The sequence below is a fragment of the Pristiophorus japonicus genome, chromosome 13 (genome assembly GCF_044704955.1).
Source record: "Pristiophorus japonicus isolate sPriJap1 chromosome 13, sPriJap1.hap1, whole genome shotgun sequence".
Lineage (NCBI taxonomy): Eukaryota > Metazoa > Chordata > Chondrichthyes > Pristiophoridae > Pristiophorus > Pristiophorus japonicus.
Genome location: NC_091989.1, coordinates 195,427,783 through 195,453,338, shown reverse-complemented (window position 1 = coordinate 195,453,338; position 25,556 = coordinate 195,427,783). Strand labels below are relative to the sequence as shown.

Genomic DNA, 25,556 nt, shown 5'->3' with positions numbered 1-25,556 from the left:
GAAAGGGAATACACATTAAATGGTAGGACACTGAGAAGTGTAGACGAACAAAGGGACCTTAGAGTGCAGGTCCACAGACCCCTGAAGGTAGCAGGCCAGGTAGATAAGGTGGGTAAGAAGGCATACGGAATACTTGCCTTTATTAGCCAAGGCATAGAATATAAGAGCAGGGGGTTATGCCTGAACTGTATAAAACACTGGTTAGGCTACAGCTGGAGTACTGCGTGCAGTTCTGGTCATTGCATTTCAGGAAGGACATGATTGCACTGGAGAGGGTACAGAGGAGATTGACGAGGATGCTGCCGGGAGTGGAGAATCTTTGCTACGAGGACAGACTGGATCGGCTGGGTTTGTTTTCCTTGGAACAGAGGAGGCTGAGGGGAGAAGACCTCATTGAGGTGTATAAAATTATGAGGAGCCTAGATATAGTGGATAGAAAGGGCCTATTTCCCTTAGCAATGGGGTAAACAACAAGGGGGCATAAATTTAAATTAGAAGGTTTAGAGGGGATTTCAGGGGAAATTTCTTCACAGAGTTATGGGGGTCTGGAACTCACGGCTTGAAAGGGTGGTAGAGGCAAAAACCCTCACCACATTTAAAAAGTACTTGGATGTGCACTTGAAGTGCTGCAACCTGCTGGAAAGTGGGATTAGGCTGGATAGCTCTTTGTCGGCCGTCACGGACACGATGGGTTGAAATGGTCTCCTTCCATGCTGTAAACTTCTATGATTCTAAGTAGCAGAGGAATGGAGCTACATCGGGAGCTGAGCCCTGCCTGTGGGTCATGTCCCTCGGGCGGCGAGTGGTGTCGGGAGAGTGGGATTAGACTGGGTGGCCTGTGGAGAAAAACACCAGCCGATATTAGATGGGCTGAATGACTTGTTTCTGTGCTGAAACATTGTATGATAAATTATTTCATTCTGGATGGATTAAGTTGACTGACCTCCCGCATCTGTCCCTACCCTATGACACGATGGGCCCCACTCTCCTGGGCCCCACTGACCCCACCCACATTGCCCCATGGCTCCTCCACATTGGCTCCTCCACATTTCCCCTCCCCATTATCCACATTGCCCCTCCTGTCAACCCTTTGCCCCGCCCCATTTCCCCATGGCCCTGCCCTATTCCTGATGGCCCCATTCCCCATAGCCCCGCCCCAACCCCCTGGCCCCACCTCATTCCACTGGCCCTGCCCCCACCTCATGTCCGGAGCCTTACACTAAACAAAGGACCTCTAACAACCTGCCCCGCCACACAGCACTGCCCCCCTCCCCCCAGTTATCAAAATCCATGGTGTGGCCTTGGACAACGTGGACCATTTTCCAAACCGAGGGAGCCTACTGTCAACAAGGGCAGACATCAACGAAGAGGTCCAACACCGCCTTCAGTGCCCCAGTGCAGCCTTCAGTCGCCTGAGGAAGAGAGTGTTGTGTTTGAAGACTAGGACCTCAAACCCGGCACCAAGCTCATGGTCTACAGAGCAATAGTGATACCTGCCCTCCTATATGGCTGAGACATGGACCATATACAGTAGACACTTCAAAGCGCTGGAGGAGTACCACCAGCACTGCCTCCGCTAGATCCTGCAAATCCACGGGGAGGATAAACGCAACAACGTTGGTGTTCTCGCTCAGGCCAACATCCCCAGCATCGAAGCACTGACCACACTCGACCAGCTCCGTTGGGCGGGCCACATAGTCCGCATGCCCCACATGAGACGCCCAAAGCAAGCGCTCTACTTGGAACTCCTAAACGGTAAGCGAGCCCCAGATGGGCAGAGGAAACATTCCAAGACCGCCCAAAGTGGAGGAAGTGCATCTGGAGGGTGCTGAGCACCTCGAGTCTCATCGCCGAGAGCATGCAGAAAACCAGCGTGGGCAGCGGAAGGAGCGCGCGGCAAAGCAGACTCCCCACCCACCCTTTCCTTTAACCACTGTCAGTCCGACCTGTGACAGAGACTGTAATTCCTGTATTGGACTGTTCAGCCACCTGACAACTCACTTTTAGAGTGGAAGCAAGTCAATTTCGAGGGACTGCCTAGGATGATGATGTTGAGGTACAGCTATCAAAACATCATCATGTTTAAAAAAATTGAAAAATGTATAGCTTATGTAATTCAGTAATCAGGGTATGGGCAGAACAATTCCTTTATCAAAGATGGCAGAGCCCACTTTTTGCTCAATGAGCGCCTGTCCCATGATGCTTTGTGGATGACATAATGGCAAAAATTGGAGCCGGGCAGGCCGGCAGTTATGCGCAGGCGCAGTTGGAGCGGCTGGCGGATGTGCGCCGACGCAGTTGGAGCGACCAGCGGAGGGCAGGTGTGCGCAGGCGCAGCCTGACCGGCCCGCCGGGTGCACGCAGGCGCGGCGCCATGTTGCGGTGCGAGCCGCAAGTCCGGGGCCGAGTGTCCGGGAGCCGGCGCGGATTGTAACGCGAGAGCGGAGCGCGGACAGGCCAGGCCGCCCCTGGCGGAGCGGGAGGCCGCCCTCGGCGACCATGAGCTGCGCGGAGGCCGGGGCGGCGGCGGCCGAGGCCCAGCGGCTGGCGGGCGGCGGAGCGGCGGCGATGTGACGGGAAGATGGCGGAGAGCGAGCGGCGGGCGGCGCGGCTCCTCGGGCTGGGCCTGGTGCTGGGCGGCGGTGAGAGGCCTGTGTCCCCGGTACCCCCGCCCCGCGTCCTGGGCCCGACCCCCCGTACCCGACCCTTGCCCCCCCCGTACCCGACCCCTGTCCCCCCCGTACCCGACCCCTGTCCCCCCCTGTACCCGACCCCCTGTACCCGACCCCTGTCCCCCCCGTACCCGACCCCCTGCCCCCCCCGTACCTGACCCCTGCCCCCCCCTGTACCCGACCCCTGTCCCCCCCTGTACCCGACCCCTGCCCCCCCCTGTACCCGACCCCCGCCCCCCCTGTACCCGACCCCCGCCCCCCCTGTACCCGACCCCTGTCCCCCCCTGTACCCGACCCCTGTCCCCCCCTGTACCCGACCCCCTGCCCCCCCCGTACCTGACCCCTGCCCCCCCTGTACCCGACCCCTGTCCCCCCCTGTACCCGACCCCCGCCCCCCCTGTACCCGACCCCTGTCCCCCCCTGTACCCGACCCCTGTCCCCCCTGTACCCGACCCCTGTCCCCCCCTGTACCCGACCCCTGTACCCGACCCCTGTCCCCCCCGTACCCGACCCCCTGCCCCCCCCATACCTGACCCCTGCCCCCCCTGTACCCGACCCCTGCCCCCCCTGTACCCGACCCCTGCCCCCCCTGTACCCGACCCCTGCCCCCCTGTACCCGACCCCCCTGTACACGACCCCCGACACCTCGTACCCGACCCCCGCCCCCCCTGTACCCGACCCCTGTACCCGACCCCCTTCCCCCCCCTGTACCCGACCCCCTTCCCCCCCCTGTACCCGACCCCCTGCCCCCCCCGTACCCGACCCCCTGCCCCCCCCGTACCCGACCCCCTGCCCCCCCCGTACCCGCCCCCCTGCCCCCCCCGTACCCGGCCCCCTGCCCCCCCCCCCCCGTACCCGGCCCCCTGCCCCCCCCGTACCCGGCCCCCTGCCCCCCCCGTACCCGACCCCCTGCCCCCCCCGTACCCGACCCCCTGCCCCCCCCCCGTACCCGACCCCCTGCCCCCCCCCGTACCCGACCCCTGTACCCGACCCCCTTCCCCCCCCGTACCCGACCCCTGCCCCCCCCGTACCCGACCCCCTGCCCCCCCCCCGTACCCGACCCCCTGCTCCCCCGTACCCGACCCCCTGCCCCCCCGTACCCGACCCCCTGCCCCCCCGTACCCGACCCCCTGCCCCCCGTACCCGACCCCCTGCCCCCCCCCGTACCCGACCCCCTGCCCCCCCCCGTACCGACCCCCTGCCCCCCCCGTACCCGACCCCCTGCCCGACCCCCCCGTACCCGACCCCCTGCCCCCCCCCCCCCGTACCCGACCCCTGTCCCCTCCGTACCCGACCCCTGTCCCCCCCGTACCCGACCCCTGTCCCCCCCGTACCCGACCCCCTGCCCCCCCGTACCCGACCCCCTGCCCCCCCGTACCCTGCCCCCCCGTACCCGACCCCCTGCCCCCCCGTACCCGACCCCCTGCCCCCCCCGTACCCGACCCCCTGCCCCCCCGTACCCGACCCCCTGCCCCCCCGTACCCGACCCCCCGTACCCGACCCCTGCCCCCCCTGTACCCGACCCCCCGTACCCGACCCCCCGTACCCGACCCCCCGTACCCGACCCCCCGTACCCGACCCCCTGCCCCCCCGTACCCGACCCCCTGCCCCCCGTACCCGACCCCCTGCCCCCCCGTACCCGACCCCCTGCCCCCCCCGTACCCGACCCCCTGCCCCCCCGTACCCGACCCCTGCCCCCCCTGTACTCGACCCCCCGTACCCGACCCCCTGCCCCCCCGTACCCGACCCCCTGCCCCCCCGTACCCGACCCCCTGCCCCCCCGTACCCGACCCCCTGCCCCCCCGTACCCGACCCCCTGCCCCCCCGTACCCGACCCCCTGCCCCCCCGTACCCGACCCCCTGCCCCCCCCGTACCCGACCCCTGCCCCCCCCGTACCCGACCCCCTCCCCCCCCCGTACCCGACCCCCTCCGCCCCCCTGTACCCGACCTCCTCCCCCCCCCCTGTACCCGACCTCCCCCCCCCCCCCCCCTGTACCCGACCTCCCCCCCCCCCCCCCCCCCCCTGTACCCGACCTCCCCCCCCCTGCACCCTACACACTACATCCTTCCCTCTGCATGCTGCACCCCAACATCCTCCTGTACCACCTGTCCGTGCCCCTGATCCAGGGAGACTTGTTCACAACTATATGCCCAGGGTCAGGGCACGCCGCAAATTGATTCTAAACTGTGTATATAACCTGCACGCTGCAACACCGATTTGCTGTAAATTAATTACACACTGCATGGTACAAATATATACGACACGTTGAATTTAAGCTGCATGTTGACGAATTAATCTAAACTGCATTGCTACAAATTAAATCCTAGCAGAAATCAAATATAAATAGCATGTTGCGAGTCAGAAATGAACAGACACCTGTCCAATCTCACACCGTCAGTTTGTTTCAGATCCTTTGTAAGGACAATGAGACGATGTGGGCTTGTTTTTGAAAGTGCGATGTAATACTGGTTTTGTGTTTCAGACTGGTCTGTAATGTTACCGACAGATCTCGGGTTTTATATTCCAATTCACAAATATCTTTAAGTCATTTTAGGTGTGAAAAATGTATATTGGAAATACACAGCAGGTCAGTTAGCATCAAAAATAATTGATTATTCTGAATTAATCATCTCAAATTTTCTGTACCCCATGGCTATACAGTGACAGACCTGTACCCCAGTGTTATACAGTGACAGACCTGTACCCACCAGTACTGTACCCCAGTGTTATACAGTGACAGATCTGTACCCACCAGTACTGTACCCCAGTGTTATACAGTGACAGATCTGTACCCACCAGTACTGTACCTCAGTGTTATACAGTGACAGACCTGTACCCACGAGTACTGTACCCCAGAGTTATACAATGACAGACCTGTACCCACCAGTACTGTACACCAGTGTTATACCGGGACAGACCTGTACCCACCAGTACTGTACCCCGGAGTTATACAGTGACAGACCTGTACCCATCAGTACTGCACTCCAGTGTTATACAGTGACAGACCTGTACCCACCAGTACTGTACCCCAGTGTTATACAGTGATAGACCTGTACCCACCAGTACTGTACGCCATAGTTATACTGTGACAGACCTGTACCCACCAGTACTGTACCCCAGTGTTATACAGTGACAGACCTGTACCCACCAGTACTGTACCCCATAGTTATACAGTGACAGACCTGTACCCACCAGTACTGTACCCCATAGTTATACAGTGACAGACCTGAACCCACCAGCACTGTACCCCAGTGTTATACAGTGACAGACCAGTACTGTACCCCAGTGTTATACTGTGACAGACCTGTACCCACCAGTACTGTACCCCAGTGTTATACAGTGACAGACCTGTACCCCAGTGTTATACAGCGACAGACCTGTACCCACCAGTACTGTACCCCAGTGTTATACAGTGACAGACCTGTACCCACCAGTACTGTACCCCTGTGTTACACAGTGACAGACCTGTACCCACCAGTACTGTACCCCAGTGTTACACAGTGACAGACCTGTACCCCAGTGTTATACAGCGACAGACCTGTACCCACCAGTACTGTACCCCAGTGTTATACAGCGACAGACCTGTACCCACCAGTACTGTACCCCAGTGTTATACAGTGACAGACCTGTACCCACCAGTACTGTACCCCTGTGTTACACAGTGACAGACCTGTACCCACCAGTACTGTACCCCAGTGTTACACAGTGACAGACCTGTACCCCAGTGTTATACAGCGACAGACCTGTACCCACCAGTACTGTACCCCAGTGTTATACAGCGACAGACCTGTACCCACCAGTACTGTACTCCAGTGTTACACAGTGACAAACCTGTACCCACCAGTACTGTACCCCAGTGTTACACACCTGTACCCACCAGTACTGTACCCCAATGTTATACAGTGACAGACCAGTTAATTCAGAGACCATGGTCCAGAACTTAAAGAAGGCTAACTTTGAAGGTATGAGGCGTGAATTGGCTGGGATGGATTGGCGAATGATACTTAAGGGGTTGACTGTGGATGGGCAATGGCAGACATTTAGAGACCGCATGGATGAACTACAACAATTGTACATTCCTGTCTGGCATAAAAATAAAAAAGGTAAGGTGGCTCAACCGTGGCTATCAAGGGAAATCAGGGATAGTATTAAAGCCAAGGAAGTGGCATACAAATTAGCCAGAAATAGCAGCGAACCTGGGGACTGGGAGAAATTTAGAACTCAGCAGAGGAGGACAAAGGGTTTGATTAGGGCAGGGAAAATGGAGTATGAGAAGAAGCTTGCAGGGAACATTAAGACGGATTGCAAAAGTTTCTATAGGTATGTAAAGAGAAAAAGGTTAGTAAAGACAAACGTAGGTCCGCTGCAGTCAGAATCAGGGGAAGTCATAACGGGGAACAAAGAAATGGCGGACCAATTGAACAAGTACTTTGGTTCGGTATTCACGAAGGAGGACACGAACAACCTTCCGGTTATAAAAGGGGTCGGGGGGTCTAGTAAGGAGGAGGAACTGAGGGAAATCCTTATTAGCCGGGAAATTGTGTTGGGGAAATTGATGGGATTGAAGGCCGATAAATCCCCAGGGCCTGATGGACTGCATCCCAGAGTACTTAAGGAGGTGGCCTTGGAAATAGTGGATGCGTTGACAGTCATTTTCCAACATTCCATTGACTCTGGATCAGTTCCTATGGAGTGGAGGGTAGCCAATGTAACCCCACTTTTTAAAAAAGGAGGGAGAGAGAAAACAGGGAATTATAGACCGGTCAGCCTGACATCGGTAGTGAGTAAAATGATGGAATCAATTATTAAGGATGTCATAGCAGTGCATTTGGAAAGAGGTGACATGATAGGTCCAAGTCAGCATGGATTTGTGAAAGGGAAATCATGCTTGACAAATCTTCTGGAATTTTTTGAGGATGTTTCCAGTAGAGTGGATAAGGGAGAACCAGTTGATGTGGTATATTTGGACTTTCAGAAGGCGTTCGACAAGGTCCCACACAAGAGATTGATGTGCAAAGTTAGAGCACATGGGATTGGGGGTAGTGTACTGACATGGATTGAGAACTGGTTGTCAGACAGGAAGCAAAGAGTAGGAGTAAATGGGTACTTTTCAGAATGGCAGGCAGTGACTAGTGGGGTACCGCAAGGTTCTGTGCTGGGGCCCCAGCTGTTTACACTGTACATTAATGATTTAGATGAGGGGATTAAATGTAGTATCTCCAAATTTGCGGATGACACTAAGTTGGGTGGCAGTGTGAGCTGCGAGGAGGATGCTGTGAGGCTGCAGAGCGACTTGGATAGGTTAGGTGAGTGGGCAAATGCATGGCAGATGAAGTATAATGTGGATAAATGTGAGGTTATCCACTTTGGTGGTAAAAACAGAGAGACAGACTATTATCTGAATGGTGACAGATTAGGAAAAGGGGAGGTGCAACGAGACCTGGGTGTCATGGTACATCAGTCATTGAAGGTTGGCATGCAGGTGCAGCAGGCGGTTAAGAAAGCAAATGGCATGTTGGCCTTCATAGCAAGGGGATTTGAGTACAGGGGCAGGGAGGTGTTGCTACAGTTGTACAGGGCATTGGTGAGGCCACACCTGGAGTATTGTGTACAGTTTTGGTCACCTAACCTGAGGAAGGACATTCTTGCTATTGAGGGAGTGCAGCGAAGGTTCACCAGACTGATTCCCGGGATGGCGGGACTGACCTATCAAGAAAGACTGGATCAACTGGGCTTGTATTCACTGGAGTTCAGAAGAATGAGAGGGGACCTCATAGAAACATTTAAAATTCTGACGGGGTTAGACAGGTTAGATGCAGGAAGAATGTTCCCAATGTTGGGGAAGTCCAGAACCAGAGGTCACAGTCTAAGGATAAGGGGTAAGCCATTTAGGACCGAGATGCGGAGGAACTTCTTCACCCAGAGAGTGGTGAACCTGTGGAATTATCTACCAGAGAAAGTTGTTGAGGCCAATTCACTAAATATATTCAAAAAGGAGTTAGATGAGGTCCTTACTACTAGGGGGATCAAGGGGTATGGCAAGAAAGCAGGAATGGGGTACTGAAGTTGAATGTTCAGCCATTAACTCATTGAATGGCGGTGCAGGCTAGAAGGGCCGAATGGCCGACTCCTGCACCTATTTTCTATGTTTCTATGTTTCTATGTTTACCCACCAGACCTGTACCCCAGTGTTATACAGCGACAGACCTGTACCCACCAGTACTGTACCCCAGTGTTATACAGCGACAGACCTGAACCCACCAGTACTGTACCCCCATGTTACACAGTGACAGACCTGTACCTACCAGTACTGTATCCATCATCATAGGCAGTCCCTCGGAATCGAGGAAGACTTGCTTCCACTCCCAAAGTGAGTTCTTTGATGGCTGAACAATCCGATACGAGAGCCACAGACCCTGTTACAGGTGGGAGACATTCGTCGAGGGATGGGATCGGTGGGGCTGGTTTACCGCGCGCTCCTTCCGCTGCCTGCGTCTGACCTCTTCACGCTCTTTGTGTTGAGACTCGAGGTGCTCAGCGCCCTCCCGGATGGACTTTCTCCACCTCGGGCGGTCTGCGGCCAGGGTCTCCCAGGTGTCAGTGGTGATGTCGCACTTTACCAGGGAGGCTTTGAGGGTGTGCTTATAACGTTTCCGCTGTCCTCCTTTGGCTCGTTTACCATGAAGGAGCTCCGCATAAAGCATTTGCTTTGGGAGTCTTGTATCTGGCATGCGAACTATGTGGCCTGCCCAGCGAAGCTGATCGAGTGTGGTCAGTGCTTCAATACTGGGGATGTTGGCCTGGTCGAGGACACTGATGTTGGTGTGCCTGTCCTCCCAGGGGATTTGCAGGATTTTGCGGAGACATTGTTGGTGATATATCTGCAGCGACTTGAGGTGCCTTCTATACATCGTCCATGCCTTAGATCCATACAGGAGGGCGGGTATTACTACAGTCCTGTAGACCATGAGCTTGTTGGTAGATTTGAGGGCCTGGTCTTCAAACACACTTTTCCTCAGACGGCCGAAGGCTGCACTGGCGCACTGGAGGCGATGCTGAATCTCCGCATCAATGTCTGCCTTTGTTGATAAGAGGCTCCCGCGGTATGGGAAATGGTCCACGTTGTCCAGGGCCGCGCCGTGGATCTTGATGACTGGGGGGCAGTGCTGTGCCGCGGTGACAGGCTGGTGGAGGACCTTTATCTTACGGATGTTAAGTGTAAGGCCCATGCTTTCATATGCCTCTGTGAATACATCGACTATATCCTGGATTTCAACCTCTGAATGTGCACAGTCGCAGGCGTCGTCCGCATACTGTAGCTCAACGACAGAGGTTGGGGTGATCTTGGACCTGGCCTGGAGGCGGCATAGGTTAAACAGCTTCCCACTGGTTCTGTAGTTTAGCTCCACTCCAGCGGGGAGCTTGTTGTATCCCAGTGTTATACAGTGACAGACCTGTACCCACCAGTACTGTACCCCTGTGTTATACAGTGACAGACCTGTACCCACCAGTACTGTACCCCAGTGTTATACAGTGATAGACCTGTACCCACCAGTACTGTACCCCTGTGTTATACAGTGATAGACCTGTACCCACCAGTACTGTACCCCAGTGTTATACAGTGACAGACCTGTACCCACCAGCACTGTACCCCAACGTTATACAGTGACAGACCTGTACCCACCAGTACTGTACCCCAGTGTTATACAGTGACAGACCTGTACCCACCAGTACTGTACCCACCAGTACTGTACCCCAGTGTTATACAGTGACAGACCTGTACCCACCAGCACTGTACCCCAATGTTATACAGTGACAGACCTGTACCCACCAGTAGTGTACCCCAGTGTTATACAGTGACAGACCTGTACCCACCAGTACTGTACCCCAGTGTTACACAGTGACAGACCTGTACCCACCAGTACTGTACCCCAGTGTTATACAGTGGCAGACCTGTACCCACCAGTACAGTACCCCATAGTTATACAGTGACAGACCTGAACCCACCAGCACTGTACCCCAGTGTTATACAGCGACAGACCTGAACCCATCAGTACTGTACAACAGTGTTATACAGTGACAGACCTGTACCCACCAGTACTGTACCCCAGTGTTATACAGTGACAGACCTGTACCCACCAGTACAGTACCCCATAGTTATACAGTGACAGACCTGTACCCACCAGTACTGTACCCCAGTGTTATACAGTGACAGACCTGTACCCACCAGTACAGTACCCTATAGTTATACAGTGACAGACCTGAACCCACCAGCACTGTACCCCAGTGTTATACAGCGACAGACCTGAACCCACCAGTACTGTACAACAGTGTTATACAGTGACAGACCTGTACCCACCAGTACTGTACCCCAGTGTTATACAGTGACAGACCTGTATCCACCAGTACTGTACCCCAGTGTTATACAGTGACAGACCTGTACCCACGAGTACTGTACCCCAGTGTTATACAGTGACAGACCTGTACCCACCAGTACAGTACCCCAGTGTTATACAGTGACAGACCTGTACCCACCAGTACTGTACCCCAGTATTATACAGTGACTGACCTGTATCCACCAGTACTGTACCTCAGTGTTATACAGTGACAGACCTGTACCCACCAGTAGTGTACCCCAGTGTTATACAGTGACAGACCTGTACCCACCAGTACTGTACCCCAGTGTTATATAGTGACAGACCTGTACCCACCAGTACTGTACCCCAGTGTTATACAGTGACAGACCTGTACCCACCAGTAGTGTACCCCAGTGTTATACAATGACAGACCTGTACCCACCAGTACTGTACCCCAGTGTTATACAGTGACAGACCTGTACACACCAGTACTGTACCCCAGTACTTCCTCCAAATGCAGTCCAAGTTTGAAAGCTGAAACTGAGAATTGTGGTGCGGGCTGTTTTTGACGGTGGAAGGGGCCTGTTTTGTTAATGTTTTGCAGTCCCTCTATACGAATTGTTGTGAATGTGTGAGTGCTCACCAGTCTCGTGGTGTGCCCTGAGTTACCTGCTCTGTGTCTCCAGGTTACATGGGCACTGTAACCTGAGTGGGTTATTGCTGTGTATGCCATATTTACCTGTCCTGTTCAGGGGCTGTGGAGCTGTGCCAGGCTACCGGTGATGGAGCTGCATCCCACATCATGCTCACTTCACACACCAACCGCTGAACGTCACGGCAAACTTTGCGTGATTGTTTTGGCGGGGGAATTAGCCACGGCTGCCCCTGAGGTCAGATTGCCTTTGCGTTTGTTAGCATTTGTTTGCAGTCCCAGCTCTGGAGGTTGGTCGAATGCAGATGTTGTACTCTTTCTGTTCCCCGCCTGAGTGCACGCCGACATACAGCAAATACTATTTCATTTTAAAAATTAACTTTTATCGAGGTTTACAGCAAACATTGGCTTGCAGTCTGTGTGCCTGAGTTAGGGTGACCTTCGCTGTACAGATTGCACCTGGGCACATGACACGTGGGCATTCACTGGCTACAGCAATCCGTGACCATAGGCAACACCGCTCCTCATCGCAGGCCGCTCGTCTTCTCTGCTCACTGTACGGTGCCACAACGACAAACTGTGGGAAAACGTGCAGGAGAGGAACAATAAAACTGGGGCAGAGTGTCGGTGTGACACACCTGGGGGGGCGGGGCAGAGTGTCGGTGTGACACACTCTGGGGGGGGGGAAAGAGTGTCGGTGTGACACACTCTGGGGGGGCGGGGCAGAGTGTCGGTGTGACACACTCTTGGGGGGGGGGGTGGGGGCAGAGTGTCGGTGTGACACACTCTGGGGGGGGCGGGGCAGAGTGTCGGTGTGACACACTCTGGGGGGGGGCGCAGAGTGTCGGTGTGACACACTCTGGGAGGGGGGGCAGAGTGTCGGTGTGACACACCTGGGGGGGGGGGGCAGAGTGTCGGTGTGACACACTCTGGGGGGGGGCGCAGAGTGTCGGTGTGACACACTCTGGGGGGGGGCGCAGAGTGTCGGTGTGACACACTCTGGGGGGGGGGCGCAGAGTGTCGGTGTGACACACTCTGGGGGGGGCGGGGCAGAGTGTTGGTGTGACTCACCTGGGGGGGGGGGAAAGAGTGTCGGTGTGACACACTCTTGGGGGGGGGGGCAGAGTGTCGGTGTGACACACCTGGGGGGGGCAGAGTGTCGGTGTGACACACTTGGGGGGGCGGGGCAGAGTGTCGGTGTGACACACTTGGGGGGCGGGACAGAGTGTCGGTGTGACACACTCTGGGAGGGGGGGCAGAGTGTCGGTGTGACACACCTGGGGGGCGGGGCAGAGTGTTGGTGTGACACACTTGGGGGGCGGGGCAGAGTGTCGGTGTGACACACCTGGGGGGCGGGGCAGAGTGTCGGTGTGACACACCTGGGGGGCGGGGCAGAGTGTCGGTGTGACACACCTGGGGGGCGGGGCAGAGTGTTGGTGTAACTCACCTGGGGGGGGACAGTGTTGGTGTTTTTCGGACTGCTGACAGTGCCTCTGTCGATGGGAGCCCGGACCCCCCACACAGTCGTGTCTCCTGCGATCTCTGTCCTCCCGCCACCGGCCCCGCCCGAAACAGACGGTCTCTCCACTTGCGGCGAACCAGTCCCACCCACCCTTTCCTTCAACGACTGTCTGTCCCACCTGTGACAGAGACTGTGGGTCAGGCCAGCATCGAAGCACTGACCACACTCGACCAGCTCCGTTGGGCGAGCCACATTGTCCGCATGCCTGACACAAGACTCCCAAAGCAAGCGCTCTACTCGGAGCTCCTGCACGGCAAGCGCGTCCCAGGTGGGCAGAGGAAACATTTCAAAGACACCCTCAAAGCCTCCTTGATAAAATGCAACATCCCCACCGACACCTGGGAGTCCCTGGCCAATGACCGCCTTAAATGGAGGAAGAAGGGTGCTGAGCACCTCGAGTCTCATCGCCGAGAGAAAGCAGAAACCAAGCGCAGTCATCGGAAAGAGCGTGCAGCAAACCAGACTCCCCACCCACCCTTTCCCTCGACCACTGTCTGTCCCACCTGTGACAGGGACTGCAATTCCCGTATTGGACTGTTCAGTCACCTGAGAACTCACGTTTTGAGTGGAAGCAAGTAGAAGAAGGGACTGAGTGTAACGTAGCCAAGTTTGCTGATGGGAGAAAAAGCAAGGAGGACACGAAAAATCTGCAAAAGGACATAGACAGGCTAAATTGGCAAAAATTTGGCAGATGGAGTATAATGTCTGAAAGTGTGAGGTCATGCATTTTGGCAGAAAAAAAATCAAAGAGCAAGTTATTATTTAAATGGAGAAAGATTGCAAAATGCCGCAGTACAGCAGGACCTGGGGGTATTTGTGCATGAAACACAAAAGGATTGTTTGCAGGTACAGCAAGTGATCAGGAAGATCTTGGCCTTTTTTGCAAAAGGGATGGAATATAAAAGCAGGGAAGTCTTGCTACAGCTATATAAGGTATTGGTGAGGCCACACCTGGAATACTGCGTGCAGTTTTGGTTTCCATATTTACGAAAGGATATACTTGCTTTGGAGGCAGTTCAGAGAAGGTTCACTCGGTTGATTCCGGAAATGAGGGGGTTGACTTATGAGGAAAGATTGAGTAGGTTGGGCCTCTACTCATTGGAATTCAGAAGAATGAGAGATGATCTTATCGAAATGTGTAAGATTATGAGGAGACTTGACAAGGTGGATGCAGAGAGGATGTTTCCACTGATGGGGGAGACAAGAACTAGAGGGCATAATCTTAGAATAAGGGGCTGGCTATTTAAGAGAGATGAGAAATTTCTTCTCTCAGGGTTGTAAATCTGTGGAATTCACTGCCTCAGAGAGCTGTGGAAGCTGGGACATAGAATAAATTTAAGACAGAAATAGACAGTTTCTTAAACGATAAGGGGTTATGGGGAGCGGGCAGGTGAAGTGGAGCTGAGTCCATGATCAGATCAGCCATGATCTTATTGAATGGCAGAGCAGGCTCGAGGGGCCGTATGGCCTACTCCTGCCCCTATTTCTTATGTTCTTATGTTCCTCGATTTCGAGGGACTGCCTATGATGATGATGACTTGCTGCTGTTCACTAAGTGGCTGCAGTTGGGCTTTACCCACACCCTGTCCTTCCTCTTTGCTAAGGTGCATTGTGACTTAAACATCTTTCCTCCCCCCATAATGAGTTGGAAAGGGAGCAAAAGTGAAGAGTGAGCAGCCTTGGGCCCATCCTCGTGCTGAGCAATTGGTGAGTGTGTGTGGGAACAGATAACTAGATCTACAATTACACACCAGTACCTGATGTGGAGGTCGTGGATTCATGCCCCACTCCAGAGACTTGAGCACAGAATCTAGGCAGACAGTCCCAGTGCAGCACTGAGGGAGCTCTGCACTGTCGGAGGGACAGTACTGAGGGAGCTCTGCACTGTCGGAGGGGCAGTACTGAGGGAGCTCTGCACTGTCGGAGGGGCAGTACTGAGGCAGCTCTGCACTGTCGGAGGGACAGTACTGAGGGAGCTCTGCACTGTCGGAGGGGCAGTACTGAGGGAGCCCTGCACTGTCGGAGAGGCAGTACTGAGGGAGCGCCGCATTGTCGGAGGGGCAGTACTGAGGGAGCGCCGCATTGTCGGAGGGGCAGTACTGAGGGAGTGCTGCACTGTCAGAGGGGCAGTACTGAGGGAGCGCCGCATTGTCGGAGGGGCAGTATTGAGGGAGCCCCGCACTGTCGGAGGGGCAGTATTGAGGGAGCGCTGCACTGTCGGAGGGGCAGTACTGAGGGAGAGCTGCACTGTCGGAGGGGCAGTACTGAGGGAGCGCTGCATTGTCGGAGGGGCAGTACTGAGGGAGCGCCGCATTGTCGGAGGGGCAGTACTGAAGTAGTGCCGCACTGACGGAGGGGCGGTACTGAGGGAGAGCTGCACTGTTGAAGGGGCAGTACTGAGGGAGAGCTGCACTGTCGGAAGGGCAGTACTGAGGGAGTGCTGCACTGTTGAAGGGGCAGTACTGAGGGAGAGCTGCACTGTCGGAGGTCCTGTCTTTCGGTTGAGAAGTTAAACCGAGGTCCCGTCTGCCCCCTCAGGAGGACGTAAAAGATCCCTCAGCCACTATTTGAAGAAGAGCAGGGGGAGTTCTCCCCGGTGTCCTGGCCAATATTTATCCTTCAACCAACATCACTAAAACAGATAATCTGGTCATTATCGCATTGCTGTGGGAGCTTGCTGTGCACAGATTGGCTGCTGCGTTTCCCACATTACAACAGTGACTGCATTTCAAAAGTACTTCATTGGGTGTGGATTCGAGGGCACGATCTAGATGCGAGTTCTTTCTTCAGCCTGTCCGATTCAGGATTATTGGGTGAAAAGTTAAGGGTGTAACAAGGCAGAAACTGCCTTGATCTGTATTTAGATTTGCTGAAACTTTTAGCAGAAAATGTTAAATTCATTCGAAGCACAGAGATAATGGTGTGAGCATAGTTGAATATTGCCGGTGCCAAATTCTGGCTGCGATGGTCAGAGCTGTGGGGCTGAATTTGAGGTTGCCTATTTGGACAGTCCACAGATGTGCTGAGTATTTTCAGTAGCGCTGGACCCGAGGGATAAAAGCTGACTCGGCCCTGATCGCCTGCTTTTGATTTCCTGCTTTCTACTTTATTGTGACGTAAAGACTCCCTGTGGTATTTCAATGCATTGGCTCCTGAAAGCTGTTTACACGAGTCAGCTTGCTCCGTGTTTACTGCTGCTTTGTTGGTGTGATGCTGGGAGTGGTTGGATTAATTCCCACCCCCAGGACTCCCGCACCAGTGCCAGTAACTGCTGACTGAAATCAAGCTGTGTCCCTCAGGCTACCGGCACTGTCCTGTTTTTCTGTTCCAAGTTCTTGGTTCATTATTGCTGATCATTGAAGTTGCATGATCAGCCATTGAATGGCGGTGCAGGCTAGAAGGGCCGAATGGCCTACTCCTGCACCTATTTTCTATGGTTCTATGAAAGAAAGAACAACTTGCGTTCATAGAATACAATCCGACATCATCGAAGGAGGCGATTCGGCCCATCGTGCCTGTACCGGCTCTTTGCAGGAGCGATCCAATTAGTCCTACTCCCCCCGCTCTTTCCCCACAGCGCTGCAAATATTGCTGTTCAAGTATTTATCCAATTCCCTTTCGAAAGTCACCATTGAGTCTGCTTCCATCGCCTTTTCAGGCAGCGCGGTCCTGATCATAACTCGCTGTGTTCAAGAAATTCTCCTCGTCTCCCAATACAGCCTCAGACTGTCCCAAAGCACTTTACAACCAATTAAGTACTTTTTTTGAAGTGCAGTCACTGTTGTAAAAGGAACAGGATGAGGCCATTCAGCCCCTCGAGCCTGTTCCGCCATTTAATTAGATCCTGGCTGATCTGTATCCTATCTTCCATTTACCTGCCTTGATTTCATAACCCTGAATACCCTTGCCTAACAATTGTAGAATCATAGAATGGTTAGAGCACAGAAGAGCCTGTTAGATTAGTCTGTGGGATCTTACCAAATATGTAAGATAATGAGGGGCTTGACGTGGATGTAGCGAGGATATTTCCACGCATGTTCTTATGCGGGGAAACACAGTTTGCAGTGATGCTAACCTACCCAGCCTGCACAGCGGGTAAAAGACATGGGAGTGGTGCATTAAAGGGACGGCCTTAATATAACCTGTATTAGTTTTATCATAAGAACATAAGAAATAGAAGCAGGAGTCGGCCATTCGGCCCCTCGAGCCTGCTCCGCCATTTAATAAGATCATGGCTGATCTGATCATGGACTCGGCTCCACTTCCCCGCCCACTCCCCATAACCCTTTACTCCCTTATCGCTCAAAAATCTGTCCACCTTAAATATATTCAATGACCCAGCCTCCACAGCTCTCTGGGGCAGGGAATTCCACAGATTTACAAACCTTCAGAGAGAAGAAATTCCTCCTCATCTCAGTTTTAAATGGGCAGCCCCTTATTTTGAGACTATGTCCCCTAGTTTTAGTTTCCTCTATGAGTGGAAACATCCTCTCTGCAACCACCTTGTCGAGCCCCCTCATTATCTTGTATGTTTCAATAAGATCACCTCTCATTCTTCTGAACTCCAATGAGTGTAGGGTCAACCTATCTTCATAAGTCAACCCCCTCATCTCCGGAATCAATCTCGTGAATCTTCTCTGAACAGCCTCCAATGCAAGTATATCCCTCCTTAAATATGGAGACCAAAACTGTACGCAGTACTCCAGGTGTGGCTTCATACCCTGTACAGTTATAGCAGGACTTCTCTGCTTTTATACTCTATCCCCCTTGCAATAAAGGCCAACATTCCATTTGCCTTCCTGATCACTTGCTGTACCTGCACACGAACTTTTTGTGTTTCATGCACAAGGACCCCCAGGTCCCTCTGTACTGCAGCACTTTGCAATTTTTCTCCATTTAAATAATTTGCTTTTTTATTTTTTCTGCCAAAGTGGATAACCTTACACTTTCCCACATTATACTCCATCTGCCAAATTTTTGCTCATTCACCTAGCCTGTCTATATCCCTTTGCAGATATTTTGTGTCCTCCTCACAACTTGCTTTCCCACCCATCTTTGTATCATCAGCAAACTTGGCTACAGTACACTCGTTCCCTTCATCCAAGTCATTCAAACCATTTTGGTGGGTTTTCTCTGGGGATTTTCAGAGCAAAGTGCATTCTGTATCGATACCTGCTGTGATCTCGTCCCGGTGTCTGTCTCAACGCACCTGTGACTGTGCACAGTCTTGAAATACAGGATCCATAATCCATTACACTGAGGCCCCGTCTACACACGGGCGGATATAAAAGATCCCATGGCACTATTTGCAGAAGAGCAGGGGCGTTCTCCCCAGTGTCCTGGCCAATGTTTATCGCTAATTATTACTAAAACTGATTGTTTGCTCATTATCACATTGCTGTTTGTTGGGAGCTTGCTGTGCAAAAACTGGCTGTCGCGTTTCCCGCATTACAACAGTGACTACACTTCATAAAGCACTTCATTGGCTGTAGAGCGCTTCAGGACATCTTGAGGCGGTGGAAGGCATGATAGAAATGCACACTTTCAATCCCATTTGTACATAAGCTGAACGAGCAGTTGGTGCTTATCTCCGAGTTCCCCTTTATCCAGCGTTTTTTTCCCCACGCGTGCCGTTTGCTGATGGGGAGGGGTAGCGTGTTACTGGAGCTGTGAGCTGTCCAGATGACTGAGGGCCTGTGATTTATTGACTCAACCTTATCTTCCCCCTCCTCCCCCTCCCGCCCCCGTACACTAGGACCATGGGTTGGATGTGAGGCCCCATAGCCCGGGCGGGGAGATTCTATCCCGTCCTGTAGCTAACAATACGCTTCTTTTTACGAAACTGGTTTGATTTTGCTGACAATCTATTTTTTTCTTCGCAGCTGGTTCATTCTTTCTGGGAGGAGCAGAATGTTCCGGAATGGGTAAGAATAATTTCCTCTTCGTTACATGGTCATACTTTTTTTTTAAACTTTCCATTTATAAATTTTTATAACCCTCAAATAAAGTTTCGATCCTGCTCACCAGCGCCTTGAGGGGGAAATGTAAGGCATCAGCAATCTCAAATAATGCTTGTTTTATCTGTCACACTCCAAGCTGTCACACCTATAGACGCAAAACCATCTTTTAAGAAGACGAGAAAGTCAGTCCCCGGCAGCCTGAAACTAACGAGCATTTTCCAATCTGCACTTTTCTGATCAAACAACCACTTGTATTTATATAGCGCCTTTAACGCAGTAAATCCTCTAAAGGCGCTTCGCAGGAGCGTTGTCAAACAAAATCTGACAGCGAGCCACACAAGGAGATGTTAGGGCAGGTGAAAGAGGTTGGAACAAGGAAATGACAGACCAATTGAACAAATACTTTGGTTCTGTCGTCACTAAGGAAGACACAAATAACCTTCACGAAATACTAGGGGACTAAGGGTCTAGCGAGAAGGAGAAACTGAGGGAAATTCTTATGAGTCAGGAAATTGATGGGATCGAAGGCCGATAAATCCCCAGGGCCTGATAGTCTGCATCCCAGAGTACTTGAGGAAGTGGCCCTAGAAATAGTGGATGCATTGGTGGTCATTTTCCAACAATCCATGGACTCTGGATCAGTTCCTATGGACTGGAGGATAGCTAATGTAACACCACTTTTTAAAAGAGGAGGGAGAGAGAAAACACGGAATTATAGACCGGTTAGCCTGACATCGGTCGTGGGGAAAATGTTGGAATCAATTATTAAAGATGTAATCGCAGCACATTTGGAAAGCAGTGACAGAATCAGTCTAAGTCAGCATGGATTTGCGAAAGGGAAATCATGCTTGACAAATCTTCTAAAATTTTTTGAGGCTGTAACGAGTAGTGGACAATGGGGAGCCAGTGGATGTGGTGTATTTATAGACTTTCAAAATGCATTTGACAAGGTCCCACACAAGAGATTAATGTGCAAAATGAAAGCACATGGTATTGGGGGTAATGTATTGACGTGGATAGATAATTGGTTGGCAGACAGGAAGCAAAGAGTAGGAATAAACCGGTCCTTTTCAGAATGGCAGGCAGTGACTAGTGGGGTACCGCGAGGTTTAGTGCTGGGACCCCAGCTATTTACAATGTACATTAATGATTTAGACGAAGGAATTGAATGTAATATCTCCAAGTTTGCAGATGACACTAAGCTGGGTGGCAGTGTGAGCTGTGAGGAGGATGCTAAGAGGCTGCAGGGTGACTTGGACAGGTTAGGTGAGTGGGCAAATGCAGTATAATGTGGATAAGTGTGAGGTTATCCACTTTGGTGGCAAAAACAGGAAGACAGATTATTATCTGAATGGTGACAGATTAGTAAAAGGGGAGGTGCAACGAGACCTGGGTGTCATTGTACATCAGTTATTGAAAGTTGGCATGCAGGTACAGCATGCAGTTAAGAAAGCAAATGGCATGTTGTCCTTCATAGCAAGAGGATTTGAGTATAGGAGCAGGGAGGTCTTGCTGCAGTTGTACAGGGCCTTGGTGAGACCTCACCTGGAGTATTGTGTACAGTTTTGGTCTCCTAATCTGAGGAAGGACATTCTTGCTATTGAGGGAATGCAGCAAAGGTTCACCAGACCGATTCCCGGGATGACAGGACTGACATATGAAGAAAGACTGGATCGACTGGGCCTGTATTCAGTGGAATTTAGAAGAATGAGAGGGAATCTCATAGAAGCATATAACATTCTGACGAGATTGGACAGGTTAGATGCAGGAAGAATGTTCCCGTTGTTGGGGAAGTCCAGAACCAGGGGTCACAGTCTAAGGATAAGGGGTAAGCCATTTAGGACCGAGATGAGGAGAAACTTTTTCACCCAGAGAGTGGTGAACCTGTGGAATTCTCTACCACAGAAAGTTGTTGAGGCCAGTTCGTTAGATATATTCAAAAGGGCGTTAGATGTGACCCTTACGGCTAAAGGGATCAAGGGGTATGGAGAGAAAGCAGGAATGGGGTACTGAAATTGCCTGATCAGCCATGATCATGTTGAATGGTGGTGCAGGCTCGAATGGCCTACTCCTGCACCTATTTTCTATGTTTCTATGCTTTAAGGAGCGTCTTGAAGGAGGAAAGAGAGGTAGAGAGGTTTAGGGATGGCGTTTCAAAGCTTAGGGCTCAGGCAGCTGAAGGCACGGCCGCCAATGGTGGAGCGATGGAAATCGCTCCAGTTAAACTGGTAGTCCTGAGCCGTAGTTTAATTAATGACCAACTGGAGTTTACAGTATTAAAGCGACACTGCTTCACCATAGCAGCAGAATAATACATTGTGCTTTACTTGGTATAACACTCCCAACCCTTGTACAGCAGTGCATCTTCCTTGAGCAATGGCACAGGAAATCTGTCAGTGAGCGGTCAACTCTGGGGGGGGAAAAAAACAAATGTTTCTGAATCCAGCAGGATTCCCAGATCCCACCATTTCAAGGGCACAAGCAGACCGGGCTCAGCCAGGATATATCCGTGAAATTCAGTCACCATTTTAATCTCTTGTGTTTTATTCTGATTTTCATTTTTGCCGTATAAGTAAAGCTGCCACTTTTATGTGGAGAATGCAGATGTAAACACGTCACGATGGGCTTGCACCAGATACTGCAGCGCCCCTCCTGGTGGGAGGGTGTAGCTACAGCGTGATGAATTTACACGCATTGTATATAATAAATGTGGACAGGGATTTTTGATAGCCGAAGTCATCAAGAAGTGCATGCAGTCCCAAATCCAGTTACTTCGGACCTTTACAGCTGGAGAGCCTGTGTCAAATTTATCTGTTTAGTCTTATAACACTCCTGTGAAGTGACTTGGGATGTTTGCGTGTGCATGAAACACAAAAGGTTAGTATGCAGGTGCAGCAAGTGATCAGGAAGGCCAATGGTATCTTGGCCTTTATTGCAAAGGGGATGGAGTATAAAAGCAGGGAAGTCTTGCTACAGTTATGCAGGGTATTGGTGAGGCCACACCTGGAATACTGCGTGCAGTTTTGGTTTCCATATTTACGAAAGGATATACTTGCTTTGGAGGCAGTTCAGAGAAGGTTCACTCGGTTGATTCCGGAGATGAGGGGGTTGACTTATGAGGAAAGGTTGAGTAGGTAGAGCCTCTACTCATTGGAATTCAGAAGAATGAGAGGTGATCTTATCGAGACGTATAAGATTATGAGGAGGATGCAGAGAGGATGTTTCCACTGATGGGAGAGACTAGAACTAGAGGGCACGATCTTAGAATAAGGGGCTGCCCATTTAAAACAGAGATGGGGAGAAATTTCTTCTCCTGAGGGTTGTGAATCTGTGGAATTTGTTGCCTCAGAGAGCTGTGGAAGCCGGGACATTGAATAAATTTAAGACAGAAATAGATAGTTTCTTAATCGATAAGGAGTTATGGGGAGTGGGCAGGGAAGTGGAGCTGAGTCCATGATCGGATCAGCCATGATCTTATTGAATGGCGGAGCAGGCTCGAGGGGCCGTATGGCCTATTCCTGCTCCTATTTCTTATGTTCTTATGTTTTACTATGTTAAAGGCGCTATATAAATACAAGTTGTTGTTGGAGAGGGAGGCCTTAGTCTCAATAGTGTGGACTGGATTCAAACTCCAAGAACGGTATGCAAAGTCATTGTATGAACCATCCCTCGACAAAGTTCCACAGTGCTATCTTCCACAGCACCTGGAACAGCTCCAATCTGCAGCAGGCAAAGTGACGACTGATATCTCCAGTGTTTCTGAAGTGGATAAAATCACTTGATTCTGAAGCTTATTCCTGCTGAAAAACCGTTGCCACAGCTACAGTCACATGGCCTACATTACAGCTATTGGTCCACTGAAAGATTGTTAATATCCATATTTATTTCTGAGATGTGGCTGGTCGCTTTAATTTTGTGTTACTGTTTTGCTTTTAGAGCTGGGATTAAAATTCCACCTTCCTCGTGGGTTGCTGGAAGTTGCCAGAGTGGGCGACTGGTTCACAGATTTAGATCGTGAGGCAGGTTAACTGCGATTGCTGCTTGGTCCTGCAAGCAGATAGTTTGTGAAGGGCTTGGCCATGGGCAAATTCAGTTCAAGAAATCCTGGCAATATAAAAGCTCCTACCAGTAAAAATACCCGTGAAGCTGTCTGATTGTCGTAAAAATACAATGGGTTCACTGATGTCCTTTAGGCGTTGGTTGCTGGGGGAGGGGAAGGGAGCAGTGTGTTGGTTGCCGCGCAGGGCTGCACGATGGATGCAGGTTGAGCCGCGGGGTACCGGCTGAGTTTGGAGTGAGGCCCGTATTGTTGGGTTCACTGGGTGGGGGAGGACTATAAAGGATTTAATCCCCGCACACTCCTGGTGTACACCGTGTCGCAATGTTTGATCTCAGTGTGTTTACTGTTCTTTCAGCCGCCTGTCACGGGAGACTGGAGCCGCACAAAGAACAACGCGGTGTCATTTACAGCCCCTCCTGGCCCACCAACTATCCCCCATCCATGAATTGCAGCTGGTACATCCAGGGGGGCTACGGAGACCTCATCACCATCAGGTGAGCACTCTGCGAGCTTTACGTTGGTCGGAATGTTTCACTGTGACCTGCCCTCCCGTCCTGTTCACGGGGTCCTGAGCAGGACGGGCGATCTGCTCACTCTGTGACTCACTGAGTGACTGCACTCCCCATGGCGGCTCCGAGCCCGAGTGTGCCCAGCCAGGATCCCGATAGGGCAATGAACATAAGAAATAGGAGTCGGCCATTCAATACGATCATGGCTGATCTAATCCTGGCCTCAGATCCACTTCCCTGCCCGCTCCCCATAACCCTTTACACCCTTATCATTCAAAAATCTGTCTATCTCCGCCTTAAATATATTCAATGACCCAGCCCCCACAGCTCTCTGGGACAGAGAATTCCAAAGATTCGCGACCCACTGAGAGAAGAAATTCCTCTTCATTTCCGTTTTAAATGGGCGACCTCTTATTCTGAAACTATGCCCCCTAGTTCTAGATTCCCCCACGAGGGGAAACATCCTCTCTGCATCTACCCTGTCAAGCCCCCTCAGAATCTTATATTTTTCAATAAGATCACCTCTCATTCTTCTAAACTCCAATGACTATAGGCCCAACTTGCTCAACCTTTCTTCATAAGACAACCCCTTCATTTCAGGAATCAACCTCATGAATCTTCTCTGAACTGCCTCCAATGCAAGTATATCCTTCCTTAAATAAGGAGACCAAAACTGTACGCAGTACTCTAGGCGTGGTCTTACCAACGCCCTGTTCAGTTGGAGCAGGACTTCCCTACTTTTATCCCCCTTGCAATAAAGGCCAACATTTCATTTGCCTTCCTGATTACTTGCTGTATCTACATGCTAACTTTTTGTGTTTCATGTACAAGACCCCCCAGATCCCTCTGTACTACAGCATTTTGTAATTGTTCCCCATTTAAATAATTTGTTTTTTTATTTTTCCTATCAAAGTGGATAACCTCACATTTTCCCACATTATACTCCATGTACCACATTTTTGCCCACTATATCTCTCTGCAGATTCTTTGCATCCTCACAACTTGCTTTCCCACCCATCTTTGGAACATCAGCAAATTTGGCTACATTACACTCAGTCCCTTCATCCAAGTCATTAATATAGATTATAAATAGTTGAGGCCCCAGCACTGATCCCTGTGGCACCCCACTAGTTATTGTTTGCCAACCTAAAAATGACCCATTTATCCCGACTCTGTTAGTTAACCAATCTTCTATCCACGCTAACATATTACCTGCTGCAGTTCGCCTCAGTGTCCGGTTAGGGAGGCTACATTTGCTGCTCCTGATCACCATCCAGTGATGCACTGGAATGTGTGTGTGTGTGTGTGTGTACCGGTACGTAATTTGAACAAACCTAATTTGAATTTAGTTTTTAAAAGAATCTGTAAATAAAAGCTTGTCTCAGTAAAAGTGACCGTGAAGCTGTTGTTAAAGACCCAACTGGTTCACTGATGTGAAGGAAATCTGCCGTCCTTACCCGGTCTGGCCTATACGTGACTCCAGTCCCACACCAATGTGGTTGACTCATAACTGCCCTCTGAAGTGGCCTAGCAAGACAATCTGTATCAAACCGCTACAAAGAACAGCAAGCATCATAACATCAGAAATAGGAGCAGGAGTAGCCCTTCGAGGCTGCTCCTCCATTCAATGAGATCACGGCTGATCCTCCACCTCAACTCCACTTTCCTGCACTGTTCCCATTTCCCTTGATTCCCTTAATATCCAAAAATCTATCTGTCTCTGTCGTACATATACATATACATATGCTGAATATACTCAACGATTCAGCATCCACAGACCTCTGGGGTAGAAAATTCCACAGATTCAGCACCCTCTGAGTGA

At 51.7% G+C, this 25,556-nt stretch overlaps 1 protein-coding gene across 3 annotated transcripts in view; it reads left to right on the top strand.

Annotated features, from left to right (window-relative positions):
• Positions 1–2,345: 2,345 nt before the first annotated feature.
• The window catches only part of LOC139279020 (low-density lipoprotein receptor-related protein 3-like), a 44,485-nt gene continuing 21,274 nt past the window's right edge, over positions 2,346–25,556 (top strand). Inside the window, exons 1-3 of one of the 3 annotated variants that reach the window (XM_070898342.1) lie at positions 2,346–2,642; positions 19,088–19,129; positions 23,581–23,719. In XM_070898342.1, the coding sequence (XP_070754443.1) occupies positions 2,582–2,642; positions 19,088–19,129; positions 23,581–23,719 (242 nt within the window). In that variant the 5' untranslated portion in view covers positions 2,346–2,581. Of the gene's footprint in view, positions 2,643–14,825; positions 14,913–19,087; positions 19,130–23,580; positions 23,720–25,556 lie in introns of those variants that run through there. The other 2 variants (XM_070898343.1, XM_070898344.1) reach the window with 2 other exon arrangements.